The sequence below is a fragment of the Neovison vison genome, chromosome 11 (genome assembly GCF_020171115.1).
Source record: "Neovison vison isolate M4711 chromosome 11, ASM_NN_V1, whole genome shotgun sequence".
NCBI classification, from domain to species: domain Eukaryota; kingdom Metazoa; phylum Chordata; class Mammalia; order Carnivora; family Mustelidae; genus Neogale; species Neogale vison.
The window spans coordinates 127,641,834-127,657,084 of NC_058101.1; the positions used below are offsets into that span (position 1 = coordinate 127,641,834).

Genomic DNA, 15,251 nt, shown 5'->3' on the forward strand with positions numbered 1-15,251 from the left:
TCTGCTGACAATAGATTGTAGGGTTTGCACCTGATGGCAGGTGAGCTTTTAGGACAATATCATGAGCAATCCAGCAGCCAATGTAACTGGTTGTCTTAACTGTGGTGGTGGCACCAGGAAGGAGGGAAATGAATGGGTTTGTTACAATTGCTGAGTCTTTCAGATTTCTTTATTTGTAAATGAAAAAAACTTATTGCAGCAATCATAACCATTCGTTTATTATATAGTGATATAAATTCAGTTGAAAGATATTTGTGGGTTAAAAACAAGACTCTGAAAGGCAGTCTGCATCATTTGTGTCTTCCTGACCCCAGTGTCCTACAGTGCTTTACACACAGTAGACACATAGTAGATATTTGTTGAAATGAAAAATATAAAGAAACCCTTTGAAAATAACAAATCACTGAGTAAGAAGAAAAAGTAATTATCATTTCTGTGAACTTTGGCTAAAATTTCTACACTAATATTTGTTTTGCCTTTTATTCAGCCCTGGAATGACAGTAGTGGTACTTTACTTGATGATCATCAGACCAGAACCATTACGTCACCTAGATTTAAATGGACAATTAAAGTGACCATTTATTTTACTTTCCTTAAAAAAAAAAAAGTTTCGAAAGAGGCAGATAATAAAGAGGATTTGGCACTCTCTCAAAAATAATTTACAAATACTTCTGTTTTTAGATATATTTTCAGTGTTTCCGTGTCTTCAACAACTTGTAAGATGATAGCTATCCATTCAGCCTGGTTACATCAGCAATCTGAACCTTGGTTCAACTTCTACATCTGTGATATTCTGCTGATGTTAAGGCGTCCAGCCTTAACGTGACCATGTCTGACCTTTTCGTGGCCCTTTAAATAATGGTTTTCCCGCCAGAATCTCATTTCAGTCAGGAAAGGATTTAAAGCACAGACTCAAACTTTCTTAATTGCTGCCCTAAGAGAGTTATTAGGCCTGTCTGAAAATAGCATAATCTTTTTCAGTTCAGTAATTAGCGCCATGCATTATATAGTACCCTAGTGGCTTAATAGAATTAATTCTGCTTCTTGAACATTTTAACTGACCAAAACCACTGCTGACACATTGGCATTCCCTATTCCTAATATTAAAGTATTTTGCCACACAATAGCCTAAAGGCTTGATGTGTTTTGTTTCTTATATTCCATGGCTTGAAAAGTATGTAAATGGTTGAAATAAGCCCGTAAATTAAAATTTTGATATTGGGGGCACCTGGGTAGCTCAGTCGATTAAGTGTCTGTCTTGGTCTCAGGTCGCGATCCCAGGATCCTGAGATCCAGTCCCATGTTGGTCTCCCTGCTCAGCAGGAAGCCTGCTTCTCCCTCTCCCTCTGCTGCTCCCCTCTCCCTCTGCTGCTCCCCCCTCCCACTGTTTGTGCTCTCTCTTGAGCATGCGCTCTCTCTTTCTCTCAGATAAAGAAGTAAAATATTTAAAAAAACAAAAGAAATGATTTTAAAAATGAAGTAAAATTATGATATTGGTAAAATTTTTGTTAAAAATAATTGAAAAAATATATTGTACTATTTAAATGTATGTTAGAACATTAAAAGTAAAAAGGCATATTACTATCTGTAATACTACTGCAGGATATTTGATTCATCTCATTTCCATATTTCTTCATCTGTAGAGGGAATAAGTTAGACAATGTATAAGATTTATCTCAAACATCTAATGCCATGATTATGTAAAGTGCTAATTTGACACTTAATAAAACATACACTAATATTTCTAATTTTTACTGAATCTTCTGTCTCTCAAAAATTATAATGACTTGCAGGCAGTCATGTCTCAACTCCAAATATCAAAATCAAACCCTAAAATATCTTGGAACATATTTGTTTATTTTCCCTGGATTAAAAAAGATGAGGAACTTACACTTTGTTAGAAGAGTCCTAGGAAGTGGAGAAAGTCTGGGAGAAATTTATGCAACCAACAAAATAAAAGATCTGTCTCTAAGAAAGTCTCTCCCTGGCAATGATGGGTGAATCAAACCAGATAATGTTTTGATTTGAGTATCTTTTTTCCATCGTGATGAATCCAGTTAGTTTTATCTGAAACTTTTGAGTGGTTACATGAACCTAAAGTTTCAGAAAGTAAAAGTCTTTGTCCTTAAGCAAGACTCAGTCAGGGTCAGTAGCCGATCTGAATAATTCAGGTAAAATATGTTGTTTTAATGTACTCCTTTTACATGAAGAGTATTTCTTCACAGGGGCTTAAAAATTATTTTTACTACTCAAAAAGAATAATAAAGGACATTAAATTTGATTTCTTTCCAACAGACCTGGTTTTTTCACCCTTGAAACTCTGTGCTTACTAGATGTTGATTTTTTTTTTTACTTTGTAGTTACAATTTAAGTTTATTAGAACAGTTTAAGGTTCACCACAATACTGAGCAAAAAAAGAATTTCTGTATATCTCTGCCTCTCACCCCAAGCACAATTTCCTCCAATATCTGCTTCACTCACCAGAGTGATTCATTTGTTAGAACTGATGAATGTTCGTTGACATCATGATTACCCAAAGTCCATATTTTACATTATGGTTCACTCTTAGTGTACATCCTATAGTTTGGGACAAATGTACAATAACATTCTCCCATCATTACAGTCTCGTAGTGAATATTTTCACTACTGTAAAAATCTCTGTTCTGCTTATTCATCTCTCCTCTTGCTCATAGCAAACACAGAATCTTCTTTACTGTCTCTATAGTTTTGTCTTTTCCAGAATGCGTATAGTTAGAATCATCAGTATGTAGTCTTTTTAGATTTGCTTTTTTTCACTTAGTAATATACATACAAGGTTCCTTCATGTCTTTTCATGGCTTGGTAGCTCACTCTTTTTAAGCTCTGATAATATCCCATCATATTCCGTTACCTGGATGTACCATTCACTTACTGAAGGAAGGACATCTTGGTTGCTTCCAAGTTTCAGCACTGTGAATAAAGTTACCTCAAATATATGCGCGATGGTTTTTGAGTGGATGTATGATTTCAACTCCTTTGGGTAAATACCAGGTAGTACAATTGTTGGATCATATGGTGAGAGTATGTTTAGTTTTCAAGAAACTGCCAAATTGTCTCCCAAAGTGGCTGTACCATTTTGCATTGTCATTAGCAATGAATGAGAGTTTCTGTTGCTCCATTGATGTTGAGTTTCTGTGAAGATCCTGTGACTTTGTGTGGTGAAGTTTCGAAGAGCACACATTCAATAAGCCTTAAACAGCCTTATCACAGACACTTCTCTTCCAGAGGGTGGACTCCAATTAAATTTAAAATTAAGACAAGCGAATGAACTTAAATGTATAATGTATTTACCAATTCTGTTTTTTTTTGTTTTTAATGGATCTAGTTGATCTTAATCATTGCCCAGAATCAAGAAAGAAAGAAAGAAAGAAAGAAAGAAAGAAAAAAGGGAGACTTTCTAAAGCTTTTCTTATAGGTTTACTTATTTTTCCTAGAACTCATCATTTTTGACCATTTTGATATCTTGATAAAATGAAGAAATTGAGGATTATATTGTGAGATTCTTAAGGGACATATCATTCAGCATATAAGAACTTTAATCAGGGGAACCTGGATGGCTCAGTGGGTTAAGCCTCTGCCTTCGGCTCAGGTCATGATCTCAGGGTCCTGGGATAGAGCCCCGCATCAGGCGGTCTGCTCAGTGGGGAGCCTGCTTCCCCTCTCTCTCTGCCTGCCTCTGCCTACCTGTGATCTCTCTCTGTGTCAAACAAATAAATAAAATCTTTAAAAAAAGAATTTTAAATAATTGATAAAATTTTATTTTTTTTATTTTTTAAAAGATTTTATTTATTTACTTGAGAGGGAGAGAGAGAGACAGCAAGAGAGAGCATGAGAGGGGAGAAGGTCAGGGGAGTAGCAGACACTGATGGAGTTGGGAGCCTGATGCAGGACTCGTTCCTGGGACTCTGGGATCATGACCTGAGCCAAAGACAGTTGCTTAACTGACTGAGCCACTCAGGTGCCCCAAGTGATATAATTTAAAAAATGAGTATATACAATTTATCAGGCCATAAGGCCTTTAACAGCCCAAGGTTGTTACACAGAGCATTATTTTTATTAAAAGTAATTGGTATTAAGGAAATTTTTAAAATGGTAATTTGTTTGGACAATGGATGTTCTTCAGAAAAAGCTAAACTGGAATTGTCACTACAGGATTTCTTACAGCCTTTAATATGGCAATGTGAGAATCACTTTCTGAATTTATTGGCTCACAGATTCTTGTGGATTAGGATAGTGGTTTTCAAAACAGCAAAACAAACTAGTTTTATATACCAGGGTAGACAGTAATAAAAGGAAAAAAGAAAGTAAACATGCTGTTTAATAACTTGTATTTTGGGGCATACTTGATACGTCCCCTGGCTTCTCATTCCCTCTAACCGTACTCATTTGATGTGGTGTTTGCCAAACAAGGGCATCTGCTGTCCCTGTGTGCGACACTGAGGAGTTTCCTGGGACTGCAGATTTGCTGTGTAAGACAGGGATAACATTCATTAACCTGACAAACCAAGATGGTTGGTCACCGTCATTGTCACAGAAATACAGAGATCTGGACTCAAACTCCACCTTAATTTTTTTTAACCCTGGGCAAACTATAATCTGTTAACTTAGAATCTTCATCTATAAAACTGGAGTAAAAGTATTTGTTGCATAGAATTTTTTAAAAAGGCTCATGAGGAAACCACCCTGCTCAGGTTAGTCGACATGAATTCTTTTTTCCTCACCAGCTTTTCCAATACTACTATGACATAGGAGAAACACTGTTTTACTTATTTCATTGATAAGAAACACTTTATTTTCATTGATAAAAAACACTTTATCTTACCCAAGGCAATTGAGCAGTAAATGATAAAATCAGGGCTTGGGCCCTGCCTTCTGGTGATACATTCAATACTTTCTAAACCATACACATTTCAATTTCAAGTGTCAAGGAGAGTTTGAAAGTAGCTATTCATAGTAAGTTTTTAGCACTTTTATAACATGTAAAGTCTAGTACTTTTTCTTTGAATATCTTTTATTTTAGCACAGTGCAGATGACCCATGTTTAAGCATAGATGCTATCATAATAATGACCCATAAAATGTTATGTTATAGTCTATTTATCCTTTTTGTATGTTCATTAGATCCTAAGTGTACATAGAACTTCTCTATTCCCTGTTTCTGTTGGCTGTCAGAATACTGATTTCTGGTTTTAGTGATTATAGTAATGTATTATTGAATAATGTCTGATGACTATTGGGCATAACAAACATGTTTAAAACGCATATTTCATTTTGTACTGGAAAAATAGGTCTCAATAAACATACATTTAAAATGGAATAAAAAGTACATTTGGAAAATGGACCATAAAAATGTTTTCCCAGATTTCTTCTTAAAGTGTGGATAGGATGCGATTGTGATATAGCACTGCAAAACATAATGGTCCCCCACTGAATTATAAATTTCCAACTCAGCTGAGGGATTTCACAGAACATAAACACCAGGACAGAGATGATACATTTGTTTTCAAAGAAGGAGATAGTTAAATTGCCATCATGTTCCCTTTAAGTTAATTTACATCTAGTTTAGGGAATGGTAGAACTGAAATATCTAACTCTCCAATCAAAAATATGAATATATTTGTTTAGGAAAAATAAATGAGCCACATATGTAGAACATAAACAAAGAGGAACTCTGGATATAGTGTCTGATTATTTTCTCTCCGTCCAGAATTGTGTTTTTATGATTGTGACTTTTAATTTAAAACAATAATGGGCTGGAGACTTGATTAAATTTGAGCATTTGAAAAAGGTTGAAAGGATTTTTCTTCTTAGCATGCTCATGCTCCGAATCATAATTGTTAACATGCTGCATGAACCTCAGTGCTTTTAGTTCATTCAACCTAATCTTATTTTTTAATGTAGTTTGCCAACATTTATAGACCTCTAAAACATTTAGCAGATGGCTTGATAGATTTCTCATAGTAATGTGAGCAGGCTGACCCAATGAAGATTTTGGCTTTTCACTATTATCGTAACTTTTTTAATGTGCATTGCAATACTTCTTTTTTTAATATCCAATTTATTTAATTTAGGCTCTGTTTCTTATTCAATGACCTAGACTTTATTTTAAAAATTACACTGGCATTGAACTAATTACTGTGTAGGAAAGCAAATTAACCAATTTTTTTCTCTAGGAGAATAGAAATAAGCATCTATGTAAGGTGGATAAATCTAATATGTAATCTTAATTCTCCAGATATTTTCCTAAGTAAATAGGATTCAAAACAATGTCTTTTTCTTAAGAAAACAGTTCATGAATATTCTAGAATACTTAGAAAAGAAATATAATCATGTTTGCTTCCTCTCTATTATAACCATTTTATTTTTCTTTCCATTTTTTTACCATTCTCATTAATCAATGAAAAAGGTATTTTTTAAATTTAGTTGTAATAATGTTTTCACTAATTTTATAATTGACATTATTCATATTGTTATATAACCTTTATTAGCATCACTTTTTAATGGCTGCATTATACTTTCTTAAGGCAGAAAGTACAGGTTTTAAGGATTCTTTATAGTCAGAAATGTGGGTTGTTTCTAAATATGGATGGATCTGCCACATACTATATTTTGCTAATTTCTCAGATATAGTTTGGAGAAAAAGGTTGAGGTTTTTTGGAAAAAATGGTGATGGGTTTTCCTTAGATCTGTCTAGTTAAGATATTTGTGGGAACCTCAAGTGCATCCATCTGGGAGATAATGTAAATATGTAGAGGAATCCTATATAGGCCTGTAATGACATTGTTTAGGTGGTATCACAAGAGAAGAAATAAGGAAGAAAACTTAGAGGTAAATATGAATATCTTTTTACAGTTTACTACACTCAGTCACAGGGCTCATGCCTCAAAATTATTTTCTCTTTTTCTTCTTCTTGCCAACTTTCCCATCAAATTTGACTCATTCATATGGTCAAATGAAAGAGATTCAAGTAAACTAATACATACAAAGATTAAATGAACGATAACCTCAAACTGCCATTTTGGTATTAGAAAAATGGAGGCTTAAGAAATTTCTGGATACATGGAGGGGATGATTCATACAACATGAACTACTTTTCATTTGCCTTATTGTAATATCTCTCATATTAAGAGGATAAATCTGACATTTATCTACCATCAGGTTGATTTGTAACACTATGATAGACATATTGTGATTATCTGCTTATAACCTTTTCGCTGGACTGGAAGAGAACATGAATCCTGTAAAGAGAGTGTCCAATCTCAAGATCTCTGACTTCCCCGCCTACATTCTTTCCTTCCTAGGTCTTTTTAATGTATCTGGCCCTGCTCTGGTCTCTGAGAATTCAGTGGTGTACTCTTCCCTAGAGTAAATATTCCAGTGGGGAAGAGAGATGAAATAGAGAAATAAAGAATTCATGAACAAAATATTCAGATACTAGTAGAGACTATGAAGAAATAAATAAGGTCATGTGAAGAGGAGTGATTGAGCCCATGCTGGGCAGGAAAAGCATCATTGAGGAAGTAATGTTTGAGCACATACATGCAATTTAAAGCCATGAACTGAGCGAGACCACCTCAAGAGAGAGAGGAGGGTTGATGTGGAATGGCAAGTTTAGAAAATTCCTCTTAAATTTTTTAATGAAGGAAACAGAAAAAAAAGAAAGGGTTAGTATTGGAAGGAGATATAAACCTAAGAAGCAGTTATTGTAGCTATCATCTATCTATCTATATCTATCTATTTACCTATCTACTGATTGATCTTTCTTTCTATCTCTCTCATCTACCTACCTACCCATCTGTCATCTGTATCTATTATTTATCATCATCTATCTCTTTATTTGTGGTAGGAGATACCAAAGCATTTGAAGTGCTAATAAAGATGATCCAGTAGAGAGAGAAAAGGCTGATGCAGGATATTGAGGTTGTAATTGTAGATGAAATGTCCTTAGAAAGATTGGAGGGACTGTATCTCTGTGCTGTTGGAGCGTCTGTCCTTATGAAGAAGCATGGCCACCTCGAGTGCTGTCAGCTCAGGAGGGAAACAGAGAGAATGTGATTGTGGCAGTTTTGTGGATGAAAGCTAAAAGGTTTCTGTCTGAAGGCTTCTATTTTTTTCAGTGACGTGTAGGCAAGATAATCAGCAGGAATTCAGAGAAAGAGAAGTGCACAGAGCTGTAGGTATTATGAGAAGAAAAGACGAGGTATAAAATAATCATTTTTGAGAGTGGAAGAACTAAGTTACTAAAGAAAGGAGGAGGAGGATTTGGAAATAGTAAGTGCTCATTTTGGATTTGTGGTCAAGAATTTTAGGATGTCTCAAAATTAGTACGATGTTGCATTTTTTACCCAGCTTCACTGTACTTTTGTTACTCACAGATTGAAAAATACTCAGTAACAGAAATTTCCTAAGTGTTCATTAAATCTATTATGTTAAAATGCGATTTTCCATTAACAATAGCAGTGTGATACATTTGATAGATGGCGGTATATATCCATGTATGTAATAATACCTATCCAGCCACTGACAGTGCTTGGTGCCCTCAGATATGCTCTTTTTTTTTATGCTTGGCCCCCAGCCTCCTGTAATAATCCTATTGTCCCATTGGGATCTGAATACCGTAAGTTTGGATCCACTGTTATTTTATCATAGACTGTTGAACCATGAAGGGGGCACAGAAATCATAAAATTTGTTGGTTCTTCTTTTCGATTACCATAACCACATAGGGAATCTTAAAAATGGATATTTCAGGACTATTGTAGATCTATGTGAACATCACTGAGGTAGACTTAGAGACTTAAACTCATCAATATTCTTTCCCTATTGCCAAATGAATCCCGCATAAGTGGAGGCATATTTGTTTGTAAATTTGATAATTTCCTGTATACTCAAATCAGACCATAAAGGGATTCCCTAACTAGGGAATTGGTTTTAAAAGAAAAGTGCTATTATTATAAAAGATCTCACCCAAAATAGCTGAAATGCTAACGTAAGAGGCAGTGCTTCCAGCCAAAAGCATACTCCACAGTCCTGGTATTTTATGCTGCTCCTCAGATTCTTAGACGTCTAGATGAAGGATGGTGTCTAAAGTCTTGCGCTGTGATATGGTGTTGTATGGTGGCCAGCTGCAACCCAGAAGACCAGTGTGCAGTGACCCTCTGAATTTTTTCCTATTCCTATGATATTCTTATGATATGTGTATGATATTTTTCAGTACACTTCTGCTCTAACCTATGATGCTGTTCAAGTGATGACTGAGGCTTTCCGCAACCTTCGGAAGCAGAGAATTGAAATCTCTCGAAGGGGGAATGCAGGAGATTGCCTGGCAAACCCAGCAGTCCCCTGGGGACAAGGCGTAGAAATAGAAAGGGCCCTCAAACAGGTCAGTCACTCAAAATGATTGTGAGTGTGACTTAACAGTGGACACTATTTTTTCCTGCTACGTTAGTCTCCTGGCTATGTTTAATGTAAAGTGAATATTATCTCCTAACTGCACAGAGGTATGTTGAAGGGTGAAAAGTAATCTTATAGATGTAGTTTTCTTAACCTGAGTCCAGTGAGAGTAATCTGTACAGTTTGTATCTTTGGTTGCAGTAAATTGATAACTGTGCTCCTTTCCCATTTCCTCATTAGGTTCAGGTTGAAGGTCTCTCGGGAAATATAAAGTTTGACCAAAATGGAAAAAGAATAAACTATACAATTAACATTATGGAACTCAAAACCAATGGGCCCCGGAAGGTAAATCATTAGTGATCTAAAGGCAGTTTTCTCTCTGCGAGGAGGTGAGTTTCCTAACCCGTCACCTCTTCTTGCAGAGAGTCCTGGAAATGGATATTCACATAGGTAGAGTTTATCTACTTCCAGAGACAGATAATTTTTATTTTTTTCCCTAAATCTAATCTATTCATTTCTGGTAAGTAATACTGAAATGTAATCTTCAAATGACTATGAATAGAAGAACGGTTTTTATTTTTTTAATTTTTTTTTGTTTTTTGATCAAGGTGTAAGAGATTTAATGAGAAGAAAAAGAAACCATCGCTGACAGTTTATGGTTTAGAAGACAAAACATAGCTGGTGCAAATATGCATTAATATTTTAATTCAGTACCTTTCTCTTAACTGTTATGGATAAAATTCCATTGCTTGGATTTTATTTCTATTTCCATATGATCACTCCAAAAGAAATTACCCTGGAAAGTATGAGAAGTGAAACGTGAAAAGACAAGCCATTTTTAAGAATTGATTTTGTTTCATTGTTTTTATAATCTCTATTTATATTAGAGTCACAAAAATAAAAGACACAGCTTTGTTCATGTAGATATAAGTTTTGATTCATACATGAGTTTGAAATAATTCAATGTGTGGCTAAAGGAAAGATCATTTATCCATGTGCCTATCTTCTGTAACCTTTTTCAGATCGGATACTGGAGTGAAGTGGACAAAATGGTTGTTACCCTTACCGAGCTCCCTTCTGGAAATGATACCTCTGGGCTTGAGAATAAGACTGTTGTTGTCACTACAATTTTGGTAATTAGCTACCAGTGCTACTGCAGTTCTTCTTATGAAAAATATCTGCCAACTAGAATTGCTGCTAGTGTTTTAGGATAATAACTAATGGAGTGCTTCTTTGGCACTGTTTTAATCATGCATAACATATTTACTCTGTCCAAGGGACCACACAAGTATTAGCTAAAACATTCAAAATATTTGTTATCCTCTTCAATACTGAAATTCAGCTTGACAGAAAATTCATACACTGGTGCGTCCACAAGTGTGAGCAGCTGGGGAAAGTCTGGGAGAGGGTTCCCTGTGTTTCCTCGTGTGCTTTACCTTTCAATTCCCATGCAATTCTTGGTACCTTCTATCTTCACGTTTATTAATAACGTTGGCCAGTCTCTTTCCTTATAAGATGAACTGCTTAAAGATAATTTCTCTTCCTTTTAACCACCAATGTCAACGCAGTCATTGAGACACAGCCAGTTCTGAGGGAATGAGATAACATTGAACTGAATCTTGATCATCTAGGCTCTGGAGAGATGGAGGTAGATTCAGATCATCGTGACAAGCCATTGGTGAAATAGAGATGGGGGAAAAGGGTTTCACTAATAGTACATGATTTTGCGACAAAACAATTGTATTTTATTTTGCTGAGCCATGGTATAGTAAAATTGTGGGATTCATTATTCTAACGACATTGAGAAGAAAAAATATAGGTGAAAATATAGCTGAAAACAAAAAGAGCTAATAAGAAATTTGAATAGAAACATTGATTGGCATTTGGAAATACCTTTAAAAGTGTAAGCTCTGACATGTGAGGGATTTTGGTAATCATGCCATCAAGGGGGACTATTTCACTGAACTCTCAAATATGCTTGATGACACTTTCTAGTAGAGAATTTTGGGCTATGTTGAATCATTTTCATACTTCATTTTTCTTGTGTTTACAGGGGGAAGCTACTTTCCATCCTTGCAATGTTATTCTAGGATATTCTATATTATAGATGAAGTGAGACATGAAATCTGAGAGGGTAGCATCAGTACGTCACTATGGCAATGACTATCAACATGATTTCCACATGAACCTTATCCTTGAGGCAGCAACGCACAGGGTTTTGGGTGAATGCTGGTTCTTGAAGTCGGCATGACCCTAACCTAGAATAAGAGTGTGGTGGATCTGGAGTTGAATAAAACAGATGTTGAGCAACATTATTCCTGTCTACACTCTAGGAGTTTACAATTATGACAAGAGGGCATGTCAACAGTTTGTGCTTTTGAGTTTCTTGTTTACTTTGTTATGGCTAGGTACAAATCATATTAATGAAATATAATGTTAGGCATTTGAGGACCTTTTTTCTCAAAGGTATTATGCTCAGTATTTTTCTGCTGATATTTTCCACCATCCATATTCTACACTTTCTCTGGCTACCAGGTAATAATTAAACCAGAAGACTTGAATCAGTGAAAGTAGTTAACACAGCTATTTTTTTTTTAAATCAATGAAAGAACTGTCTTTCCATATAGGAATCTCCATATGTTATGATGAAGAAAAATCATGAAATGCTTGAAGGCAATGAGCGCTATGAGGGCTACTGTGTTGACTTGGCTGCAGAAATCGCCAAACATTGTGGGTTCAAGTACAAGCTGACAATTGTTGGGGATGGCAAGTATGGGGCCAGGGATGCTGACACGAAAATTTGGAATGGGATGGTTGGAGAACTTGTATACGGGGTAAGTATAGCTCTTCTCCCAAATAAAGTCATTCAGTTTGAACTCTTGTTGACAGAATTCCCCGCTTTCCTGCAAAGTACCTCTATCTGAAGTTGTTAGTTTCCCACATTACTGAAGAATACTATCTTTTTGCCTTGTGAACATCTGAAAATTAATGCTAACCTCAGAAGCACACATGCACACTAAATGAGACAGACATTTGATCTGTCTTGAAGCATATGAACCATATACATTGCTCAAAGGCACCAAAGGCATAGATTCAGTGTAGAAAGTGTACATATCTTTCATTCTATATTATATTCAGTGTAGAGATGGGTATACTGTGTATTTATAAAGAGGAGGGATATTTAGGTAACAAATTGCTTTTTTGTTTATTTTTTACTGGGACTCTGCCAAGGAAATAATTATTGACATTTCCCTGATTTCCTTTTCTTCCCTTTTGATCCACTAATGTAACCATGATTCCTTTCAGTCCATGACTCTGGGTACTATTACTTTCATTTGTTTTCCTTACAGAAAGCTGACATTGCAATTGCTCCATTAACTATTACCCTTGTGAGAGAAGAGGTGATTGACTTCTCAAAGCCCTTTATGAGCCTCGGGATATCTATCATGATCAAGAAGCCTCAGAAGTCCAAACCAGGAGTGTTTTCATTTCTTGATCCTTTAGCCTATGAGATCTGGATGTGCATTGTTTTTGCCTACATTGGGGTCAGTGTAGTTTTATTCCTGGTCAGCAGATTTAGCCCCTACGAGTGGCACACTGAGGAGTTTGAAGATGGAAGAGAAACACAAAGTAGTGAATCAACTAATGAATTTGGGATTTTTAATAGTCTCTGGTTTTCCTTGGGTGCCTTTATGCAGCAAGGATGCGATATTTCGCCAAGGTTGGTTACTCACCTGCTTCAACTTTGTGCATTTTAGGTCTCAAGTGGATATTCATGGTGTTTATGAATTCACTATAAAGAAGTAAACAGCCGCTGACTACCTGTCCAAGCAGTTTAAGACCCTTCAGGACAGACTTTTAATGTTGGCATAAGTCTGTGAAATATTCGAGCAATGTTCTTTGAATGTTGATCTTGTATTTCCTGGTGAAATTATACACACCATGGAGAGGCTATAAAATGCATAAGGTTCCTATCATTCCATGCCTTCTTGGAGGGGTACCGTGTTTTTGCTGCATATTCTCATTTTACAGTCATCTGTGTGTTGATCCACAGACCTGTATATGGGAAAATGGGCAACATCACTTATTAACTACAAAAGCAACAACTTGTTTACAAAACTTCATTGGCACACATCCCATCTCTTTTATTTTCTCATTATTAGCTCATGCAGATGGTATCAGAGAGAGATTATAAATTTGTTTTTTGTTTTTTTAAAGGTTAGATTGCTGAATTAAGGGGATGTCTGACAGGATATTTTCCAAGTATTTAGAAGTACATGGTTGGGTAATAATGGTGGCTGACTCACCGCAGCTTGCGCTATATTCAATAGTAATACACACAGATAATGGTATACATTTCTGCATCTAGTCTCATTATGATATATTAGGTAATACTCTAAAATACCTAAATATAATGAGTATCTCGCAAAATACATTTTGCCTTTTTTCATGTTACTACATGAATAAGAAGAATAGCCATATCTGGCTCTTCGGAAGAATAAACCATGATTTTTCTAGTATGATTCTTTCACATTTGAAGGCTAAATTATGGTCTACTGACACATTTTAATCTATGTTGGATTACTTTCCTTTGAGTCTATGGGATATCTTAATAACTAGTAAAGGGGATGATTTTTCTAATACTATTTCGTTGTTAGTTTCTGAGCACTTTGGAGATAACTGATTAATTTAAAAAAACTCAAAAATTTGTATCTTTTGTAGTCTTTTTTTTATACTCCACCCAGTAAGACAAATTAAATATATCATGTATGCAGAAATTATTAATGACTCTCTGCTAGTAGGACACATTGTTATGAATTATTTGAACCTAAACAATCTTAATCTTAATTCTTTATGGAACTGCCCTGAATTAAAAATATGCCAATGGTATTTGCATGGCATATATGTATAATAATGATAATATATACAGCATAGAATAATATAGAAATATATAATAATATTATATATAATAATATACATAAATATGATGACCTCCTACAAAATAGGTAAGATTCATAGTTTTATCTCTATATTTATCTGATTTAAGTTAAAGACATAAAGAGTAGTTTCTAATAATGAGTGAGAAAATATTAACCAAATGGGGCTCTCAGAGACTATTCTGGTCCATAAATAATAATACAATTATTCATCTTTGGTAAGAAGTATAATGTAAATTTAATCCTGAGATAAAACACAATTACCCTAGGGTAACATAAACTATGCTCTGCCTGTTGATTTAGTAAGGAGAAATGTGTGAGGTTCATTATAAAGTAGGATATATTGATCTGGGTTCCTATAGATGGATCCTTAGATTTGTTTGCATTATTCCTCATGGCTCCTGGCTCTGAAGTTAGTTGTTTTGGTGTCCAGTGCTTGTCAAGGAACAGAAAACATATTTACAGGAATTGTAGCATAGAGCACATTTAAAAATCTGTGTTGCCCTAGTGTCCACCATGACAAACAGACAACTACTAATTTTCCAAAAGCCTGTTTTGTAAAATATGCCCTTTTATCTGTGCTCATGATTTCATTCATGAGTCATGACTTACTACATGACTTACTACAATTTCACATGGAATAATATTTATTTCCTGGTACACTAAATAGATTTTAGATAGTATATTTTTCCTTGTTATCAACTGATTTATTTTTTTGCTACAGAATATATATATATATATACATATATATGAGCAAAATTTGCTTTGCTAAAAAATTTTAAGTGTACATATCTTTCATTCTATATTATATGTGCATTTAAATATTGAAAATACTGCATAATACTGGCAAATTTAATGATTTTTAAAACAAACCAAACTCTTTTT

At 34.9% G+C, this 15,251-nt stretch overlaps 1 protein-coding gene across 4 annotated transcripts in view; it reads left to right on the plus strand.

Moving 5' to 3' along the window:
* GRIA2 (glutamate ionotropic receptor AMPA type subunit 2) overlaps positions 1 to 15,251 on the plus strand; it is a 169,354-nt gene that overhangs the window by 107,991 nt on the left and 46,112 nt on the right. For all 4 annotated transcript variants that reach the window (XM_044224687.1, XM_044224688.1, XM_044224686.1 and 1 more), the window contains 5 exons: positions 9,251 to 9,418; positions 9,670 to 9,774; positions 10,452 to 10,562; positions 12,057 to 12,263; positions 12,780 to 13,150. In XM_044224687.1, the coding sequence (XP_044080622.1) occupies positions 9,251 to 9,418; positions 9,670 to 9,774; positions 10,452 to 10,562; positions 12,057 to 12,263; positions 12,780 to 13,150 (962 nt within the window). The remainder of the gene's footprint in view (positions 1 to 9,250; positions 9,419 to 9,669; positions 9,775 to 10,451; positions 10,563 to 12,056; positions 12,264 to 12,779; positions 13,151 to 15,251) is intronic.